The following is a 22,750-nucleotide window of genomic DNA, read 5'->3' on the forward strand; positions in this document are numbered from 1 at the left end:
TTTAGGCATGCATTAATTAAATTAAATGTGTGCTTTTGGCATAAAGTGCAGTCGACCTTGTTAGGTTATGCGAGCGAGGAGAGATGATAGCTTCGAAAATCGAAAAAGTCAAAGTTAAGATCCTTAATTAGGGCCTGTATTTCATATTAGTAGCTACTCCTTTATGTTCCTACCCCTCACCAGTTGTTTGTCAGTCTTACTGACGAACAACTGGTCAGAGGAACCTTGGTTAGCATCATTAATTCGTAACAGAAGGTCTGATTTAAATGAAACTGACGCTAACCGAATCAATTTTTCCAAAAAAGAAATAACATAAATCCATTTCACTGCATCCAGAAAGCCAAAAATGTCAACACGAAAAATGTTTTTTTATTTTTACAGTTATCGTTAGCGTGCAGAAAAAAATTCAAAATGCATATAAACACATATAAATGTGTAGCCTGAAAGGTACACATAAACAATTAATGTTACTATTACCTTCAATGAAGACGTGATTCTTGACGGGACTATTCCCAAAGACATGTTGTGGCACCGAGACACCACACGGGCACCGCTTTCCTGTTTTACTATGAGTTATTCAATAGTGTTTCTCACCTTAGTAACCCAAAACAGAGACAAAGAAAGTTTCAAGTGCCATTACTAAAGAAGGTAAAGACTTTTTAATTTAAGAAATAACTCTGGTGCCTGTGTGCTGTCTCGCTGCCACATTGTGTCTTTGGGAACAGTCATGTCTTCAATGAAGATAAAAGTAACCTTAACCCATTGACTGCCAGCCATGTTCGCACCCAAAAAAAAGCCCTAAAAATTTGTGACACTCTAAAGCAGGTATCACTAACTGGTGGACCGCGGTCCAAGTCCGGACCCAGACACCGTACAATTTGGACCTGTACATATAGTCAATAAATTGACTAAGTGACACGGAAGAAGTTGTTTAGGGCATCAGACTCCGTGTGACTGTGTGGGGATGCGCCACTGTACCACCGTCCACCATCATAACAGAGAGGCGTGCTTGCTGTGGTGCGCATGCGTTAATTACATGAAAAATTTAACAATTAATGAATTAATGACCGCTGTTAACGAGTTATTTTTGACAGCCCTAAATACAGTAGACACCCTACAACGTAAATAATCGTAAAATACATGTAAATAGCCCAATCCGTTCCAAGATATTCCCAAACTCACCCCTTTAACACTTCAAAATATTCAAAGTCCACCATTTATGGTGGGAAAATATAAGAAAACCTTAGCATAAACATAGTACAGTAACATTCCAATATAAAATAAGGTAATAAATAAGATTACTGTAAATGAATAAAACTGAAAAACAAAAACAATCTTACCGTTCACGACATGTCTTGTTCAGTAGCACACAAGTGGAGGCAGGAAGGAGAGGAGGACTAGCCTTAAAGAGTCTAAGAGTCATCTGGTCTCAGAGACAAACGCACACGCACTACAAGATAATGCTGTGTGCAAAATTTTAATTTGTAACTTAACTTAATTGTTTAAGTTAGTTTAAGGGCGACTGCGAAGATGAAGGAGGTTGAAGGGAGAAGCCTGTCTCTCACACAAACGTGCTGTCTTAGTCAGCCAATGAGATGAGAGTGTAGGCGGTGCCCCGATAATCAACCAATGAGATGAGAGCGGAGGCGGTGCCCCGACAATCAGCCAATGAGATGAGAGCGGAGGCGGTGCCCCAAAAATCAGCCAATGAGAGCGTGAAGCGTCAGAAGGCGTCACCAAGTGTTAGTCTGAACTTGCACCGACTTGAGGCATAAATAAAGTTGATTGCAAAAAAACAAAAAAACTTGCACCGGCTTGACGCTTTACATTATATGGAATTTCTTCCGTAATACGATGCAAAAACTTTACATAAATTCTTTACGTTCAGTGGAATTTACGTAAGAGGAGGTTTATGTTATGCGAGATAACTACTGTATTACTAACGCCTGCTACACTGCAATAACAAATAACAACATAAACAGGCTCCAAAAAGCTTTTGACATGGAGGTGTCGGCTCACAGTAAACATTAACTTTGACATGCAAGTGTGTGCGGTTGAAACACGACTTGTGAGGCGAGTGCAAGCCAGTGGACAACTATAGCCAGTAGGATGTGTGTCATGACCTCTCAGAATGTGTCATGGCACTACTGTGAGCATCATATAGTCAGCATGAACCAGCCTTGAGAGAAACCATGGATGGGTGACCTGGTTGTGGTTACACCTGATGCATGTGAAATGAGTTCTCCCGCCACAGTACTGGGGTCATGTGATAGCCTGGTTGTTTTGCTGCAACGGTGGTGTTGGGTTTAAAAACAGCACAGACCTGAGGCTCCATCATCAACTAACCTGTCTGTCCTGCTTGGGCCCAGAGGCCAAAACACAAACTGGAATGAGCTAAAAAGCTATTATTACCTTTTGGCAAGGACCAGCCAGAGTTTGTAGTAGGAGTATAGCACAATAACAACACAGCAACCTTTGAAAATGTAACCCAAACTGCTACCATTGTTGTCCTGTACTTGTTTTTGGAGACAGTGGGATACTGAAGCACAAATAGCAGCCTGGTGCCATTGTGATTTTATTTAATCTACTACCAAACAATGTGTAGGAAACCATGAGAGTGGTAACTGAAGGAGGATAAATGGCCTTCTATGAATAGGATACAGTGTCTGCACAGGGAAAGTCCAGACAGGAGGAAGTTCTATAAAGATGTGGCTGTTAGTTTGAACTGACTTAATGTCTTTGTGGCTACCTGGTGATTTATCTTGATCCTGTAACTCTTCAAAAAGGCTTTCACATGAGCACTTCATTAAAAACAGTGTTTCTTTTTAGTCTTGAACTAATGTCTGCAAGACTCAAACTCGAACATGCGTGTTTTGCTGTGAGTTTCTTGAATTCAATAGTGTTTCTCCAAGTGCTGGCAGTTGCAACTTAGTTTGTATCCATTGTGCGGTACTTTGCAGCCGTGATCAATAAGAAAAGCAAAAGCTCGTGGCCTCACTTAACCAAGAACTACAGAGTAAAGCAAAGATGACGTCTTCAAACAAGATAAAAGCGACCTTAAACCTTAATTTAGCCATTTCATTCCTCATTTATGTGCATTTTGAGTTGTTTTCTGCATGTAAATCTATAATTGTAAATATAAAAAGTGTTTTGTGTTCAGATCTTTGAGTATCCAGAACAGATTAATTGGATTGACATGATTTCTATTAGAGTATGATGTGGTTTGAATAATGACGCAACCCGAGGTTAGTATATTAACCATTACACGTACAAAAAAATAATAATTAGTAATACAGCAATTACCTGTTAATTTCTGGCAACTGTGGCATAAACCTTACACTGGGTGGTGGCCTATAAATTTAAGCACTGTTAACAAATTAATATTGCATGACTGCTGCACCAAAATATGCAATCTTGCTCTCCTTAACTACAGTGTGTCAATAACTGCATGCGATTGTACAGTAATGCATGTGCAGAGTTTGACACCAAGGAGACTGTTTTCTCACTCATCTGCCTGAAGTCTCTGAAGGGAAAATCCAACATGCATCTTAATGCAGGTGTACAGAAATGTGGCCTGAAGCGATGGTTATTTTCTACTTAGCACGTTGCTTTAATGTGCCACGTTATCTGCACGTGCTCTCATTTCTTGCACTTTCAAACTCTTTTATGACACGCCCACGTCTCATTTTCAACTCCTTTTGGTCATCACTGATGCATCACCTCTGTCACACACATTCTGCCTGGTGCTGCTGGGTGACAGAAAGCCACCCTTTTGATTAAGTTTTAATGGCCCAATAGTTCTTCTCGGCTATAAATAGAGAGTAAGTCCATTCTGTTGGGTAAGAAGAAGCCTGTGGCACATTGTAGAAATAAAACAAAAAAACAACAACAAAAATGGAGAAAATAGAGGAAAAGGGCAGAATATAAAGAGAAAATGCTTACCGGTATATGTTGATACTAATAACTAATAATAACACTAAGTGTTGTTTTTACATACTTTATACAATACATATACACACACACATACACTTGATTTCTTTGTTTTTTGCATGTTTGTCACACTTAAATGTTGCATATCATCAAGCAAATTTAAATATTACTCAGTGACAACAGAACCGAACACAAAATGCAGTTTTTAAATGAACATTTTTATTCTTTAGGGAGAAACCTACATCGTCCTGTGTGAAAAAGTGATTACCCCCTAATAAACCTAATAACTGGTTGGGCCACCCTTAGCAGCAACAACTGCACTCAAGCGTTTGTGATAACTTGCAATGAGTCTCTTACAGCGTTGTTAAGAAATTTTGGCCCACTCATCTTTGCAGAATTGTTGTAATTCAGCCACAATGGAGGGTTTTCCAGCATGAAGCGCCTTTTTAAGGTCATGCCACAGCATCTCAAAAGGATTCAGGTCAGGACTTGGACTAGGCCACTCCAAAGTCTTCATTTTGTTTTTCTTCAGCCATTCAGAGGTGGACTTGCTGGTGTGTTTTGGATCATTGTCCTGCTGCAGAGCCCAAGTTGGTTTCAGCTTGAGATCACCAACAGATGGCCGTACATTCTCCTTCAGGATTTTTGGTAGACAACAGAATTCATGGTTCCATTTATCACAGAAAGTCTTCCACGTCCTGAAGCAGCAAAACAACCCCAGACCATCACACTACCACCACCATATTTTACCGTTGGTATGATGTTCTTTTTCTGAAATTTGGAGTTATTTTACGCCGGATGTAATGGGACACACACCTTCTTTTTGGATAAAAAAGTATGGTCACCCTCATTTAGTGACATCCTCAATGATGAAATTGCTGAATAATGCGGAGTAAGCAGTTGGAATAATGTGGGCATTTATCAAGCAGTGGGGGTGTAACAAAAATGGATGGTGGGAAGCGGAGCAGCGGTCAATAAAGCTGAAATGTGATTATCTCTTATCTCCTCCACGGCTGCATCAAGTGTTGATTTCCTTCTAAAAGTCACAAATCAAAGGCAGTACACTGCCAACCTTGCAAACGTGGAGAACAGAAATGTCACAATAAGCTAGTGTGGAGCAGCAACACTCCTAGCAGTACACTCAGGCCCTCTATGAATGAGTTAACCGCTTACAGAACCTTGGACTGTGTGTGTTTCCCCACAGTAATCCCTAAAATCCTCAATATTCCAGAGAAAACGATGTTGCTCAATCTGCTCTTGCTGTTTTTACTTGTGCAACATGGCGGGATGCACATGTCTTATACTGCCCAATACATCACATGCATAGGGTAAGATGATTGCCTGTCTGGGTCAACAGGAAAAGGACTGTGTTATAATATGGTGACAGTGTGAATGCACATCTGTCTGTCTCTGCGTGCGCGCATGTGTGTGTGTGTGTGTGTGTGTGTGTGTGTGTGTGTTCCTGCAGACTCCGCTCCACACCTGGGGAGGAGCACAACAGCATGAATGGCATCTTTGTGCAGCGGTCGATCTTCTCAAGAGAATCCAGCAAACGCTTATGTGTTTGTGTTCCCGGCTTTGTCCTTTGTCCACTTGGCGGTAACAAACAGTCGCTCTGTTCAGGCTCCTGAGGAATAAGGCCGCTAAAACCCCTGGTGGGAAAAGCTCCGCAGAACACATACTTAACCTTTTTCTGTCATGCACGGGAAAGAAGCTTCAGAAATAATGTGCAGTAGGAGCAAGAACCATTTTGGGCTAGGAATAAAATGTAATATTTAAATTATTAAACACACGAAGGGGAGAAATGAATGCGGTCGTCCCGCGCCACTTCGCGGTTTGAATTTTGAGGCTTCACTTGATCACGTTTTTTCAAAAATATATTAAATATATGAACTAAATCATGATGTTTCGTGGGTGAATACGGCCAATTATCAGTGAAAAATATGCATATTTAAGCAAATTATACATATTTTTGCCTAAATTAAGCATTTTCAAGCATAAAGATGGCTAAATCAACTAAACATCAATAGAAGACGCAATAAAAAAACACATTCAAAGATGAAGATTTGTAAGATTCTACACTGGTTGGGTGTCAATCATGTTACTGTAATGTTTGATAAGACACACACCAGACAGTATATAGCCCTAGGACACAATATTCTGTGTCCCTTGAAAAATCTGTCAAAATCGTCTAAAATGGCCGGTGCTGAAGGGGTTGTTTTTTTGAAAAATGGCTGGGATTGAATGAGTTAAAAAAAAAAAAAAACATCGAAAAAGTCACTAGCAACATTGAATCCTGTTGTAGCAAACCACACAGCAAACAGCCAACAGCAGCAACTGATATCTGACTTGGACATCATTTTATATGCTAACAAAAACAGCGCCACAAGTCAGCACACACGTAACACACGCAATTGCAACATGTGGGCACACAAATGTCTACGCACAAACACGCGTCAAAGCGACACCCATCTCTTCCTGCCGCAAAGCATGCTGGGTAGTTTGCAATGCACTTTCTTAAACACGTATCTATTTTTGGTATTTTTGCTGTGTTTTTTGCATGGAAGCGGGATTCGTCGCCAGACTTTGAATGACCGGGACTATAATAACTGAAGGTGCTGAACAGCCCGGAGGGGGAAAAAAAAAAAAGGCCTTTTAATTTAAATTCAACAGACAGCACTTTTCTTTATGCGTCAGTAAGCACCATCAGACAGTGAATGGTTGTTTTTCTATTTACTGTGTGCATGTCATTGACTAGCGTCTCACCTCTTGCCCAAAGTCAGACGGGATCGGCTTCGGCTCAACCGTGACTCTGAACAGGATTAACTTTTCAACATGTCTTAACTGTGAAAAAAGAAAGGAAACAATTCACTTTGGCAACAAGTGAGGGTTTGGTGACAGTGGACTGTCAGTCATGTGATACAACTTGTTCTCACTTTCTTCTCTATATACAAGTATACCGTGTGTTGACTTTGGTCTATTCATTTGGAAAAAGTGTCCAAAAGGCCAAAAATAGTACAACACGAGCACAGTGGTCCTTGGAGGTTGTGCGCGGTACGTATGTTAAATCCAGCGGGTGCGGGTCAGAGTTTACACTCTAGCCATTCTGGTAGTGTCATACACTGAAGTGCACCACCATAAACTGTCCGGGCGGCACTTCCGCTTTCCGTATTTTTGTTCCGTTTTTTTTTGTTGTTTTTGTTTCGTCAGCATCGATTATTGACATTTACGAATCGATTAATAATCGTCAATGACCCGCATCGCGATGCATCTAAGAATCGATTATTTCCCCCACCCTTAGTCTTCACTCATGGACGTTTCCTGTCCTGCGCCTTCAAATCCAAAACATTGAACTATCCCGCCCTCTCACAAATGTTGCACAAATCATGTGACGAGATCCACGGGAGATTTTGGTGTGTCTGGAAGAAAAATGACTGTAGTGACTTTAAAAGTCACCTACTGTATGGGGGACACAGTGCGCCTACGATGTGAGGGTATACAGGAGAAGACGTGATGCTAATGGACATGGAAAGCAGATTAAAAATGATGAGTGCAAAGGAGCTGAAGGGGATAAGAGGTCCATTTTATGATGCAGACGATTATCCCTCTTAACTGATGTTGTCGCTTACGATAGCACTGCAGACGAGACGGAGCAAAACACACCCAGAAAAGCTGTTGGCAGATTTCACTTATAATTACAGCATAATGGCTGAATGAAAACCAGACCTTTTTAGTGAAGGCAGTTGGCTTTAGTGCCAACCAGGAGGGTACCCTGCTCCAGCTGCACAGTGGAGTTTGAGGGTTTGAACCTCCGTTTCTCGGCCAGAGTCTGTCGGGATAGTTCTCCAGCTCAACCGTGACCCTAATGAAGACGTAGTTAATATAGAATGGATGGCTGATTACTGCTTTATGATAATATTTCCTCATTATTTTGGTTCATCCTTGTCAGTCTATGGCAGGGGCGTTCAGACTTTTTCCCCCAAGGACCACACACTGAAAAATGGCAACTTGGATGATACAGACCTGATAAAAATCTTAAGACCAGTTGAAAAATTGCTAGAATTTGCTCATTTGGATCCTAATGAGGGTTTAAGTAGAGCCACGATATGCAAATGCAGGAAGGGGGAGTGAGACAAAAAACATTTGGAATTAAAAAAAAAAACTGAACTAGGTTTATCACCTGATCAAAAGTTTAAGACCACAGGCTATAAAAGCCAAAATCTGCTCAAAATTGTCATTTTAAGAAAATGTTCAAAATGATGGGAATCACACAGACAATACAGTACATGTTCAGTCGTCCCTCGCCACTTAGCGCTTCGAATTCCAGGGTTTCGCTCGGTCGCGGTTTTTCAAAAATGTTTTAATTAATGAATCATGCTGTTTTGTGGTTGAATACTGCCTATTATTAGTCAAAAAGTATGCTTATTTAAGCAGATGTGACCTATTCTTTGCCTAAATTAACCATTTTCAAGCATATCAATGGCTAAATGAACTAAAATACATATATAAGGCATTCAGAAGACTCATTCAAAGATGCTGTGATTGGTATGTAGTATTTACACTGGTCACTAGGTGTCAGTAATGTTACCATAATGCTCGGTGAGACACATAAGCATCAAACTTTTATTGCAGGTTTGAATGATCTCACAACAGGTGCAATGATAGTACTTCTTTCAGTGCTACTTTCGCAGCTGTTACCCACGCAAACTCTGAACTCCTGACGTCACTTTCTGTCCACCTTTCTATCAGGTCCCGTAGGGAACGCATTTATAGGAACACACACAAGCACAAGTCTTATTCATATCTTAAATGGCTTATTTTCTCTTATTATGTCTACTATATTGAGTAATATGAGTGTAAAGGTGACTATAGGGGTGTTATGTCATGTCTAATCATGTTAAAACCCATATTTAGAAGGTTCTAAACAGGTTTTATATGCTCTCATTACAAAAACATTCTATTTATGAATAAGTAATCCTATTTCTTTGAAATTCACTTCACACGCTCGGGTCTGGAACCCATTAATCGCGATACACGAGAGATTACTGTATATACTTTATTTATAATTTGTATGATGTATTATAGGTCCTAGTGGTGGTCTAGTGGTTAGCATGTTGGCCACACAGTCTGGAGATCTGGAAGACCTGGTTTCGGATCTCCGGTGGGCATTTCTGTGTGGAGTTTGCATGTTCTCCCCTTGCTTGGGTTTTCTCCGGGTACTCCGGTTTCCTCCCACATTCCAAAAACATGCATGTTAGGTTAATTGGCGACTCTAAATTGTCCATAGGTATGAATGTGAGTATGAATGGTTGTTTGTCTATATGTGCCCTGCGATTGGCTGGCGACCAGTCGAGGGTGTATCCCACGACCCTAATGAGGAGAAGCGGTATAGAAAATGGATGGATGAATGGATGGATAATATATTATATTGAAATCTTTACAACAAAAATATATTTATTTTATGTTACTGTTTTTTCTTTTTTATGACAGGTGGCAGGCCTCACCTGCCTCCGCTGAATGCCCGTCGCTGGCTTCCACAAACCCCAACGCACAGCTGAAAAAAATCAAATCCTCACAACACCATCACCGGAGAAATTTGACACAACTCTGCTTTTTTTTTTTTTTTGTAATTATTGATGCCTACAGCACAAAATCAGCTCAAATGTCAAGTCCTTTTTAGTAGAAGGTCAGCGGAAAGGGTTTGCCCTTTGTTGGTATTCTCAGTGCAATGCATGACCATGCTTTTAAGTATGCAGTGGCTGAAAGACAAAGCATACAGTATGGTCTGTCAGTTTGTTAATGAATTTATGTGAAAACTTGGGTTTTGCGCAGTTTTGAACACATTTTGTAGAGTAGGGTGTAAGAACGAACGCTCGTTGAAGCGCTGCCAGGCAGAGAAAAGGTAGTGAAGCAGCGGTTTACTATGACCACATTATATCAAAGTATTTCTCCTCTCTGCTTTGGATAGTAACAGGAAGCTTGGGTGACTGTGAGCTCTCTCACTTACACAACTGTGTGTGTGTGTGTATGTGTGTGTGTGTGTTGCATGACGCCTCGGTTTCTATCTGGCAAAAGAGCAGAACAGGAAGTAGCGAGGTCTACACTGTTCTCTCTCCACCCCGTTCACTTGCTTTGGATTTAGGCAGGCTTTTCAGTGTAAATCCATCCTGGATTTTAGGAGGCTTGTAATAGTTGTGTATGCGGCTGCTGAGTGAGTGCTGAGGGGAGGGGTGCAAAGCCCGAGGCCAAACATGGCCAGTGAGGATGCACTAGAGGACTATTTGGGGGATCAACCCATGGATGACCTTGCACACACTGAACAGAAGGACTCAGAACCTTCGGTAGGCAACTTTTCACCTCTCAACATGGCCACCTTCTTGTTGTTCCTCTGACATTGAACATGGCCGCATTGCCCTCGCCGCTTCCTCATTCACTTATTTTGAGAGGAAACAAAAAACATTTGAATCACTTGTGATTCTTTGTTCTTTTCTGCCACTGACTGCTTGTTTTGGGTTCCTCGCCACTTCTGAGTGTCTTTGTTCGAAAACTCCAGCGATGACTTTTTTTTATTGTGTTGAAGGGGAGTGCGTCACAGCACAAACTCTCCCTTCCTGTCTTTTATTGTATCACTGCAGGGGTTGGCAGCATGGAATATACTATACACTCACCATTTACAACAGTAGGCACCATTTCATGATAGCCAATACATCCATCCATTCATTTTCTATGCCGCTTATCCTCACTAGGGTCGCGGGAGTATGCTGGAGCCTAGCCCAGCTGACTTTGGGCAAGAGGCGGGGTACACCCTGGACTGGACGCCGGTCAATCGCAGGGCACATATAGACAACCAATAATGCCCACTCACATTCATACCTATGGACAATTTAAACAAATTTTGCTTGACGATAATTGTCACACAAATTAATAAACAATATTGTTGTCAACATTTTTTTGATGAATGTAATGATAATATATGGCATAATACTGTGAGTACACAGTATCAAAAGCAACTTTGAATTTCTCAAGAGTATATAACGTTGTAACTGGAATGTCAAGAGCTTTTAAGTAAAACCAATTGAACAAACAAACAAGGACAGAAACACCCCAATGAAAATAAAATTGACTCTTTTAGCAAAAATTGCACTTAAATAAAAATCGCAATCAATCACAATATTTCTGATTTTGAATCAAAAAGTGTTGTCTGGATATTGACCAAAAAAAACACGGCGACATAGAAAATGGAAGGATGGTGCTGCAGTGCTGTCTGTGTCCACCGGAGGGAGCCAGAGGAGCCCAGATGGAGGTTGACATCATTGCAGCGGACAGGCACCAATGAATGCTTTGCTCAGACGCAATGCATTATGGAAAAACTCTATTTAATTTTCTATTTCCTAGCTACCTTTTGAGTGTTGAGTTGCTGTGTGATGAGTTTAGTGTTCTTTTGTAAGATGACACCGTGAGTCAGACTGTTGCATTGGCTAATGACCTCCTGTGATTTCCAGTGGTGTTAACAAACTCTGATTATCTCTGATTATCTCCTGCGAAACAAAGAGCTACCGTTTCCTCTCTCTGACTCGAGGACAGTACAGCACAGTATTTATGCGCTCAACTTTGACTCGACTAATCAACAATGAACCAGAAGTGTTCGTTTGTCCTCTCATCACACACCCATGTTGCATTTTCGTCTAACAGAAGCAGACGAGATCCTGACTGATTAAAATCTCTATCCCTACTCTTCTAAGCTGCTGTAATCGTGTTAGTGTTGATCATAGGAGCGCTGATGTTGGCACTCAGCTGTTTACGCTCTTAAAGTAAATGGTAAAAGGGCTGCATTTATATTGCGCCCTTCGACCTTCAAGGTACTCAAAGGGCTTTTAAGGATGCTACCTCATTAGCACTGAGGTGGTGGATCCATCCTCTCGCAGAACTTTGGAGGATGGCCAGCTTTGTGTGCAGCCACCATCAGAGACAAAATGCTAACTGTATTGCCTTACTGTATATCGACACTATTATTCATCCCATACTTCTTGTGCTTTTTTCTGCCACTCCAGGGTGATCCAGGCGGGCTGTCAGTGCTGCAGCAACTCGGCTTGGACCAGAACTCTGACCTGTCAGACTCCAGCGTGCAGCAACGCCTGGATGAGCACCGCGAGAGGATCCGCAGGGAGATCCGCAAGGAGCTGAAGATCAAGGAAGGCGCAGAGAATTTACGCAGGGCCACCACCGACAAGAGAAATGCCCAACAGGTGGACTCGCAGCTCCGGAGCTCCAAACGCAAGCTGGAATATCTCCACGCCCAGCTGCAGGAGCTGGACGCACACATTGTTGTCAAAGGTCACAATGAGAATGAAGGTAACAGTGTCTGTTGGGGTAAAACCACACACACGCTCTAGACCAGGAATGTCAAACACTGCAGGCCTACCACCCCAAAATTTGTTATAAATAAGAAGAATTACAACAAGACAACTATCTTATGAAGGAGTAGGGAAATTGTAGCGGACACTGATGATTTCAGCTAGCTCGTGCAGTCAATATTGCCTGAATCTTCTTTGTACAGTCTTTTTCTTTTCTCGTGGTCTGATTTTGACACCAACATTGAGGCTTGTCCTGTTTTTCGAATAAGTGTTGGAACTGAAGGGTTTTTGTATGACTTTAGTGGTGGTTTTTTACCCAATATTTCGGCCAAACACTGAATTTAACAACCTATCAAACAAATTAAAATATTAGTCAATGGCAACACAACTGAACACAAAATTGTGCTTTTAAATGAAACCTTTTATTATTAAGGGAGAAAAAAATCCAACCCTACATGGCCCTGTGTGAAAAAGTGATTTCCCCCTAAACCTAATAACTGGCTGGGCCACCCTTAGCAGCAACAACTGCAATCAAGCGTTTGTGATAACTTGCAATGAGTCTCTTACAGCGCTGTGGAGGAATTCTGGCCCACTCATCTTTGCAGAATTGTTGTAATTCAGCCACATTGGAGGGTTTTCCAGCATGAAGCGCCTTTTTAAGGTCATGCCACAGCATCTCAACAGGATTCAGGTCAGGACTTTGACTAGGCCACTCCAAAGTCTTCATTTTGTTTTTCTTCAGCCATTCAGAGGTGGACTTGCTGGTGTGTTTTGGATCATTGTCCTGCTGCAGAACACAAGTTGGTTTCACCTTGAGGTCAAGAACAGATGGACGGACATTCTCCTTCAGGGTTTTTGGTAGAGAGCAGAATTCATGGTTCCGTTTATCACAGCAAGTCTTCCAGGTCCTGAAGCAGCAAAACAGCCCCAGACCATCACACTACCACCATTTTTTACTATCACTATCACCATTTTTCTGAAATGCAGCATTACTTTTACGCCAGATGTATTGGTGCACACACTTGACACCACTTTTTGTCTCATCAGACCACAGAGTATTTTCCCAAAGGTCTTGGGGGTCATCAAGATGTTTTCTGGCAAAATTGAGACGAGCGTTAATATTGTTTTTGTTCAGCAGTGGTTTTCATCTTGGAACTCTGCCGTGCAGGCCGTTTTTGCCCAGTGTCTTTCTTATGGTGGAGTCATGAACACTGACCTTAACTGAGGGAAGTGAGGCCTGCAGTTCTTTGGATGTTGTTGTGGGGTCTTTTGTGACCTCTTGGATGAGTCGTCGCCACCAATGTTCCATGTGTTTTCCATTTGTGGAGAATGGCTCTCGCTGTGGTTTGCTGGGGTCCCAAAGTTTAAGAAATGGCTTCATAACCTTTTCCAGACTGATCATTTAAGTTGTGTTTTAACGCGGATGCAATCACTTTTTGAGACAGGGCCATATAGGTTTGGATTTTTTCTCTCCCTGAATAAAAAGTTTCATTTAAAAACTGCATTTTGTGTTCAGTTCTGTTGTCATTGACTAATATTTAAATTTGTTTGGTGATCTGAAACATTTAAGTGTGGCAAACATGCAAAAAAATGAATCAGGAGTGGGGCAAACACTTTGTCACACTACTGTAGGTTGTTAAGCTGTGATGATTCTTTCACTATGGCTATCTATTGTGTTTTTAACCTGCTGATGTCTTCTAACTGTAGATGCTCCAAAGTCTCCGGGTTCGGTCAGTCGCCCGTCTGCCAACCAGCACCGCATCGCAGCGCTGGAACGCCAGCTAAACATTGAGTTGAAGGTCAAACAAGGGGCAGAGAACATGATTCCCATTTATGCCAATGGAGCTACAAAGGTAGTCATCTTTTATCTACAGTGGAACCTGCTTATGTCGACAGCACGTCTATGTGGACCAGCTCATCAAATCCCAGTCCACTGTGTTTTTATCACTAAAAAGAGCCTGCTTAAGGCGACGCTTACATGGTGGACCACTTTTGTCGACTTGAGACTAAAAGGGGTCATTTCTATGAAAAATCGGTCCATTTATGTCAACATGTGTCCATCCGTCCATCCATTTTCTATGCCACTGGTCGCAGAGCCTAACCTATGGAATGTTGGAAGAAACCGGAGTACCTGGAGAAACTTCACACAGAAATGCCCAAATGGAGAGTCGAACCCAGATCTTCCCAATCCGCTGACTGTGTGGCCATCATGCTAACCACTAGGCCACCGTGCGGCGTGCAACAATGTCATTTATCATCACTAAGCAGCATGAAACGACAACAGCAACATAATGGCCGTCTAGACGCACAGCATTCTTCTTATGCCTCTGGTGAAAGTCACACATAAATGTGCAAGCAAAGGCTATTTTTTGTTTCGGTTATGTCGACAACCACTTATGTCGATGTCAGCCAGCCAGTCCCGACAGGTGCGGACATAAACGAGTTCCACTGTTTAATGCTTTCTCGCTTTTTTTTCATTTGTCATATTCGCTACATAATGCAGTTTTTATTCCAGGTTTTCTCTAAAGGTTTTTTCTCTCTATGATCTCTTTTTAACGCCTTCGCAGGACAAGAAGCTTCTCCAGACGGCTCAGCAGATGCTGCAGGACAGCAAGACCAAGATCGACATCATCCGCATGCAGATCCGAAAGGCCATGCAGGCCACAGAGCACTCTGACGACAGCCAATGTATCTATCATGCTTTTTTTTTTTTCATCCTCACCTTTTATCTTTCACCCACCTGTGGCACTGCATATTTTATGAGTAGTGGATCAATTTTTGCTTCAGAACCTCACAGTGTCCAGTTAAACACACACACAATGCTGGCACACACATTGTCCATTATAGCCCTCCAGCTCTCCGTGGTTAGAGTCTTATTGATGTTCCTGCATCCCCTTGATGTTGGCCATCAACTAAGAGCTATGCCTCATTTAGGAGAGGTTAGAGACAAGGCAGGGTGGGTCGGGGTGAACACAGGGAGACACCATTGGAGATACAGGAAGTAAAGGCAGTAAAAATGTCAAAAATTAAACACACAGGAGGAGTCCATTCTGCCCCTCAAGTTGCAGTCTCTAAAATCTGGAATATTCTACACAGATTTGTCTACATCTGTGTTAGTGAGCGCTTCTCCTTTGCCAAGATGATCCACCCACCTCACAGGCGCGGCATATCAAGACAGCATGACTATTGCACAGGTGCGCCTTAGGGTGGCCACAATAAAATCCAATATAAACCCAAAATTGGGGGGGATCAGAAAACCAGTCAGTAACCGGTGTGACCACCATTTGCCTCAGGCGGAGCAACACATCTCCTTCGCGTAAAGTTGATAAGGTTGTACTTGAACACACTTACACACTCAAAATGTGTGGAAGTGCACAAATTGAGACACAGCAAAAAAAATGTGTTGATGGGAATGTTTGTTCATTCAAATTCCACATGATTTACAGCATTCTTATGACCAAATATCCACTGGATATATTTTCTCATGTCTGAGAAAAGTGTATAAAGTGTGTGGTGAGGGGTTTCACAGCCTTAAAACATACATAATAAACGAAAAAACATATACTGTAGACGAAAAAAAACATATAATGAACAAAAAAATATATCCTGTAAACAAAAAATACATAATAAACAAAGAAATCCTGTAAACGAAAAAAACATGCACTGTAAGCGAAAAATATATAAAACAAATGAAAAAACACAGTCCTGTAAACGAAAAAATATTTAATGAATGAAAAAACATATAAACGAAAAAAATGTTTACTTCTACGACACGGATTTCACATAACACTGGTATTTTTTGGAGCCTAACCCCCGCGTTAGACGAGGGAACACTGTAAATCAATGTTGTGCATAACAATCGAGAGTGACTTACAGAATCTCTTTAAAGCTGAAAATCGTTTTACTGTATTTTTACTTGTGTTTTTTCCTTTGTTACATTAATTACCAGTCTTGTCTGACTGATGCTGCGGGTCAGAGGAGACGTAGCTGCAGCGGGGTGATGCTGGAGCACCTCTAGGGGTCTAGCTGTGCACGTGCCTGGTTGCATCTGTAGTGTACGCCTATGAATACAGATTAATGACTGCTATTAATGCTATGACTCATCACATGCTATGCAGAGTTGACGCAAGAATCTTGTGGAAGTTAAACCTCAATAACTGTCCAGAGTGTGTTGCTGTTGTTGCATATAATGCTAAAGCCCACTCTGTGTCCCAGGTAAACCTGATTTGTGTGGGGTGGAGCTGCGTGTGGAGGAGCTGTGGCATCACTACCGTGTGGAGCACGCCATGGCTGAGGGAGCCAAGAACATGCTGCGACTGCTCGGTGCAGGAAAGGTCCAAGACAAAAAGGCCATGGCGGAGGTCAGAGAGGCAGTCTCATGGCATTGAATTTGACCTCTAGTAAGGTATGGATGAGTTTGTTGTGTGTGATCTGCAGGCACAATGTGGTCTGAGCGAGTCGTCCCAACGCTTGGACCTGCTCAGGTGCTCTCTGGAGCAGCGGCTACTAGAGCTCCCAGAGGACCATCCCAAAGCCTGTCTAATCAAGGAGGAACTGGTGCTGGCTTCTTCCTCAGCCTTCAGCTCTCGCCACAGCACCCCCTATGTTCACAATCAGTACAGCACCCTAAGTAAACCATCGCCCCTCACAGGTAGACACCAAGTATGTCAAGCGTGGCATTCTCACCTCATATTTCAAGTGGTGACGCTGTTCTTTTCCGACCAGGTACTCTTCAGGTGCATCTTTTGGGGTGTGTCGGGCTGCTAGAGGTTGTCCCAGGCAGGAGCAGAGGGACTCCTGTGGTTCTTCCCTCTTACTCTCCTGGAGATGGCCGCTCCTCCTTTAAACTGAGTGGCCTCTATAGCCGCAGCACCAGCAGCATGAGCCTTAAGATGCCCGGCAAGAACGACGAGCTGTCTTGTGAGTGTTTTCTAAAGTGATAAACATGACATAATTAGAGGAAGGAAATTTCAGATACAGCTCGTAGGTGATTATCTATTCTGATTATCCTCTCTAAAAACACTGCAAGAAATAACAAACATGCTCATTGCCTCACCATTTAGCTCCAAGACAAAAGCTTTAATTACATCCACCATGGGGATGATTATTTTGTACTTCTTTTGTTGTAGGAATATGAATTCGTCTAAGTAACCTTTGGCTGACTGAGTGCATTTTTGTATTGCTTAGAAGGCACAAAAGTGTTTTCCAAAGAGATACATTTATTTTTTTTAAAGTGTAACAACTTTAACAATTTTAAGATTCAATACTTCATGAAAAAAAAGAAAAAATGATACACCCACAGCTTGTGTTGCTCTTCTACCGACCACAAACTAGTTGGAACTCGATCAACAGTGCAAATATGTTGCAAATCAATCATCTATTCCACACAATCAGCATAATTCTTAATGAATTGACTCTTATGCCATCCGTAGTTTTGTTATTTGGGGATTTCTATGCATGTGTTAGCAGGACTATGCAATAACTACTTAACTGATTTCCAGTCATTTTTGTGGAGGGTTGGGGCATGAGGCATTGGCTGAAGGACATACTGCATGCAGTTGTGAATATCGATAAATTATGTTATCTCTGTGGAAACCCCAGAATCCACAGAAGAGGGTGGACATACTGTATTGTCTTTATTTGTTACGCGTTGTTAAGCCAAACAGTTTGTGGTGCGCTTTACAGATTTTTTTTTTGAATGAATAAGCCTTTTATCACTCCGGAAAGTAGCAATTGCACGCCTCTAATGGAACAGTTTCTCCTTTAGAGCGGGGTGTCCAAACTTTTTCTTGCTTTTTTCGCATCAAAAAAAAAAAGCAAAGGTTTTGGGGTCCATTTTGACATTTGACATGACCCATCTAGATATGCTGCAACGTTTTCTACATATACTGTAGGTGGCGAAGAAGTGTATTATTATTAGGGCTGTCAAATCATTATCAGATTAATCACAGTTTACCAATTGATTAATCATGATTAATCACCATTTGCAACTATATCTGAAATGTTATTTTATTAACAGAAAGATAAATGACCATCAATGGCCACCTTGGCCATTGCACTGTTTTGTGTGGAAAATAAAAGATGACTTGAGTAAACTTTAGTAGTTGCTGTTACACGCTGACGTCCAATTGTCTCCTTGTAACAACCTGCTTTTGTTGTGTTGATGTTCGCGGTTCGGAGTGACAGCGAATGCACCTCGTGGTAGTGTTGTGGGGAATGAGGAAGTTGTTGTTTCGAGGGTGAACGAAAAGACGTTTTTGCGAGTTAACGACACACATGTGGGGTTTGAATTGATCACCGCTGCTGATGTGCTTAGGTAGGTACAGTACACATCTTACACTTCACGTCCGTAGGTACAGTACTCTGTGTACATCTTATACTTCACGTCCGTAGGTACAGTACTCTGTGTACATCTTACACTTCACGTCCGTAGGTACAGTACTCTGTGTACATCTTATACTTCACGTCCGTAGGTACAGTACTCTGTGTACATCTTATACTTCACGTCCGTTCACCGTCATAAATGCATGCGTTAATGCACATCATGCGTTACCGCCTTTAGTGTGTTATTTTTGACAGCCCTAATTATTATTAGATTGTACTCAACTTTTGTTGTTGTTGTTCTTTTTTAATTGTATTTTCTATGTGTTGTGGGCCAATAAAAAACAGGCCCAAGCCGCACTTTGGACGCGCGTGATTTACTGTAGTTGCTCACTCAGCTGCATTTGTTGATGACATCATTCAATTCAAGTTTTTGTCCATTCCAGATCATTGTGCTTTGTGTTTATATTACGTTTGTGTGTAACTTACAGCGGAAGTGAGTGTGGTGCTGAAGCTAGAGAACACGGTGGTGGGTCAGACCGCTTGGAGAACAGTTGGAGAGCAAGCCTGGGACCAGAGCTTCACTGTAGAGCTGGAGAGGGTGAGTGAGGGGCTCACATGTGGTGTGACCTTTTTAATGGTTGTGTTGCATCTTGTGTTTAAAAATGCATAGTACTCAGTACTGTTGGTTGTGTTTTCTTAAAAATGGCAGCCTGAAATAATCAACCGGATTAAGACAGATTTGGGACAATCACTTGGGGGTTCAGTGGTTCAGCCCAATACAAACTAATTTGTTAGCATAACGTCTTTAACCACAAAACGTAAATTATTACTAAGAGGTAATTAAAAATGGTAAATAACTGTTACATTCCGGGGGGAACTCATGTTAACATTCTGTTGTTGTGTTTCGGATTAGTCCCGGGAGATGGAGATTGCAGTGTACTGGAGAGATTATCGCTCCCTGTGTGCTCTAAAGTACCTGAAGCTGGAGGAGTTCTTGGATAACCAAAGACACAGAGTCAAGCTACACCTGGAACCACAAGGGCTGATGCTGGCTGAGGTATCGACGTACACAGCAACAGTGCATGGAATGACCTCACTGTGTGGGACAAACAATACTGTACAAACAATACGTGCAAGTGATTTGGCCTCTATATTTTCACATTAAGTTGCAGTGTGTTATTAACATGTCGTCTTTCTTTCAGGTCACCTTTTTTAACCCAGTAATAGAGAGGGGACGGAGACTTCAGAGACAGAAGAATGTCTTTTCTAAACAGCAAGGTATGCTGTCCGTCATTCACACGTGGTCACTGGACCATTGTGTCATTGACCAAAAGGTCCAACGAAAACTATTATCAGTTATTTTAAATCTAGGGTGAAAATGAAGATCAAGAAAATTAATTGGTGTGAGGTTGGGGCTTAGTGTCCTGCACTTTAGAGTACTAACGGTACAGTATGTCCTTCATACTCCACATTGTTTGTTTCAGGTAAAGCGTTCCTGCGTGCCCGCCAGATGAATGTGGACATCGGTACCTGGGTCCGCCTGCTGAGGAACGCCATCCCAAGTGGAAGCAACCCACCTGCATACACACCCGGTTTCTCTAGCAACACACTCACGCACAACGCCGGGTATGTAAACCAATCTGCCCGTAGCGCTAGAATGCTTTGAATATGTTTGATATTCCAAATTCAGCCTAACTGAATTGTTTCTGCGCGTGAATGTGTGTGCAGAGAAATCTCAGTAGAGAAGCTGACTCTGGATGCAGATTCTCCCCTCAAAACTGAGACTCGAGACTGTACGGCTGTGGTGAGTCATTACTGCTCCAAGGACGGAAGTGACCTGTCTTAATGCTGTCATTTTGCAGTTCTGTTTGCTTGTACTTGGATCTTATCGCTCAGAAACAGGAGGTTGTGAAAAATGAAAGCACAAAGCACAAATCCAGATTTGGACAGCTTTAATCAGGAGCTGGGATTGCGTCCAGCTTCCCAGCATGCTTTGCGGCACATGTTTTGTAAAAAAAAAGTGGTTAAAGTTTCTTGTTTAGAGTTAACGTAGTTGTTACTTGTTAGCCTCCACTAGTTTTACTAGTAATTGCCTTGTGTGTGTATTATCTGTCTGTCGCGTGTTAAGTTGCTGTGTGATGGTTATAACAGTTTCTTTTATGATCCTGTGAGTCAGACCTCCTGTTTGTTGACAAGTTAGTCACTTAAGATTGAAACGGGATTCCGGACTGAATAATGGTGCGGCCCCCAGACTCTTAATTTCAGCGGCCCCCAATTGAGTTGAGTTTGAGACCCCTGGCTTTAATAGACCTAAATGGAATAGGAGAGAGCTTTAATTTGATCAAGGCCAAATTTCTCTCTTTCCTCAGGAGCAAAATCCATAGTGGGGAGAGGACAGTGAAATCAGTAGAAATGCTCTTGGGGAAAATAAACATTTTATGCTAACACTATTGTGAAAAATGAAAGAATGTGCCACACATACACACGTTATGTATATTTCAAGAAAAAACTGCATATCAGCTTTGTGATGTACCGTAAATTTTGGTGTATAAGCCGCTACTTCTTTCTTAAACTTTGAACCCTGCGGCTTATATAGCGGTGCGGCTCATTTATGGCTAAATTCTAACCTCCTGGCATCTCCTTTACTTTAGAACAACTACTGATTGTTTACATACTGTGCCACTCGCGACACTGTGAGGAAAAACCAGCTCTTTCTTTAACAGGAGTCAATCACGAGCTACCAGTGCACTCACAACAAGCTTGTCAACCCACTGGAAATCAGTGGGGGGTCAGTATACTGTATATACCAGTATAACAACATAACAGTCTGACTCATGGTGTCATCTTTCAAAGAATGCTTTACTAACAGCACTAAATTCAGCACACAGCAACTTAATACTCAAAAGGTGTATATACAAGTATACAAACATGTCCTAATGTAATTTTAAAATAAAAAAAAACTAAACAAAACAACATTTTAAAGCTTTCCCATAAGGCATTGCATGTGAGCAACATATTCATTGGGGCACTGCAAAGACGTCAACTTCCCCCTTTTTGCTTTTGCCTCTGGCTCTCTCTGGTGGACAGAAGCAGCATTGCATCCATTTTTGATGCTTTCTATGCTCTCCTCTAATGAAATGGTTTTCTCAAACAAAATGCATTATGGGAACACTTTGAAATGTTGGATTTCGTTCATATGAAACTTGTATTGGTACATGTTGCTATATTTCTGAGGGAAAACGCTTGCATGTTAGTTGCGGTGTGAAGAGTTTAATTTTGTTTCCTCATAATACTACAACATTATTCTCTTAAAATTTGTCTTGTTAGATTACAACTTTTTTCTGTTGTCATTTTGATGTTATTTGTGTAAAATTATTGCTGATGTTTCCGTTTTTTCTGTTTTTTTTTTTTTTTTTTTAGTTTCCTTGTTAAAATTAATCATTTTGGACTGTTAATCATTTTGGACCCAATAAAAAAAACAGACGTGGGTTGCAAATGGCCTCCGGGCTGCACTTTGGACACCCCGTCTTACATCATTGGTGTCCAAAGTGCATCCCGAGGGCCATTTCTTCCCCACAGCCCGTTTTTATTGGCCCTCAGCACATAGTAAACATTCCAACTCTAAATCACAGATTTAGAGGAGCACATGTAGGGAGAGTTGGCGCGGGACAGGGCCTGTGGCAGATGGCATGTTCATGAGGGGTTGGAGTATTAGGGATTAATTACAGTGTTTTTTAGAGAACTAATTAGGGATGAGGGTGGAGGGGAGCGGACGGAGTGAGGGGAGGATCCAGCCTGCGGGTCTGCAGGGGATCTGGCACTGAGGCACTCAGTAAGGCTTTCAGGCGCATCAGCATGTTTGTCAGCCTTTAGTGATGCTTGTTACAGATGTTCCAAGTCTCCCTCCTGCCCTGCATTCTTTTGTTGTTATTTTCCATCTAATTAGTCCCGTGTTTTCATTTTGCTGCCATTGTCTCCTCCTCTTTTTTTCCCCTCTGCTGCGCTCTGCGACGTTCCATAGCAGCAGACGCCAGTCATTGAGTCCCCCCCATCTACGCCGGATGTTCCTGTTCCTGACCGGCCAACCAGATCACAGTCCCAGAACTCTTTGCGCAGGTGCCAAAAACACACTGTCAACACAC

General features: G+C 41.9%; 1 protein-coding gene across 4 annotated transcripts in view; it reads left to right on the forward strand.

Annotated features, from left to right (window-relative positions):
• Positions 1 to 22,750, forward strand: part of LOC129170918 (serine/threonine-protein kinase N2-like) — a 37,108-nt gene that overhangs the window by 5,521 nt on the left and 8,837 nt on the right. Inside the window, exons 1-13 of one of the 4 annotated variants that reach the window (XM_054759066.1) lie at positions 10,012 to 10,271; positions 11,982 to 12,282; positions 13,992 to 14,137; positions 14,852 to 14,972; positions 16,500 to 16,645; positions 16,722 to 16,935; positions 17,010 to 17,204; positions 19,097 to 19,206; positions 19,522 to 19,665; positions 19,811 to 19,886; positions 20,093 to 20,234; positions 20,337 to 20,412; positions 22,630 to 22,724. In XM_054759066.1, coding sequence (XP_054615041.1) covers positions 10,182 to 10,271; positions 11,982 to 12,282; positions 13,992 to 14,137; positions 14,852 to 14,972; positions 16,500 to 16,645; positions 16,722 to 16,935; positions 17,010 to 17,204; positions 19,097 to 19,206; positions 19,522 to 19,665; positions 19,811 to 19,886; positions 20,093 to 20,234; positions 20,337 to 20,412; positions 22,630 to 22,724 — 1,856 coding nt within the window. In that variant the 5' untranslated portion in view covers positions 10,012 to 10,181. Of the gene's footprint in view, positions 1 to 10,011; positions 10,272 to 11,981; positions 12,283 to 13,991; positions 14,138 to 14,851; positions 14,973 to 16,499; positions 16,646 to 16,721; positions 16,936 to 17,009; positions 17,205 to 19,096; positions 19,207 to 19,521; positions 19,666 to 19,810; positions 19,887 to 20,092; positions 20,235 to 20,336; positions 20,413 to 22,629; positions 22,725 to 22,750 lie in introns of those variants that run through there. The other 3 variants (XM_054759064.1, XM_054759063.1, XM_054759065.1) reach the window with 3 other exon arrangements.

Source organism: Dunckerocampus dactyliophorus, chromosome 18 (assembly GCF_027744805.1).
Source record: "Dunckerocampus dactyliophorus isolate RoL2022-P2 chromosome 18, RoL_Ddac_1.1, whole genome shotgun sequence".
Classification (NCBI taxonomy): Eukaryota; Metazoa; Chordata; class Actinopteri; order Syngnathiformes; family Syngnathidae; genus Dunckerocampus; species Dunckerocampus dactyliophorus.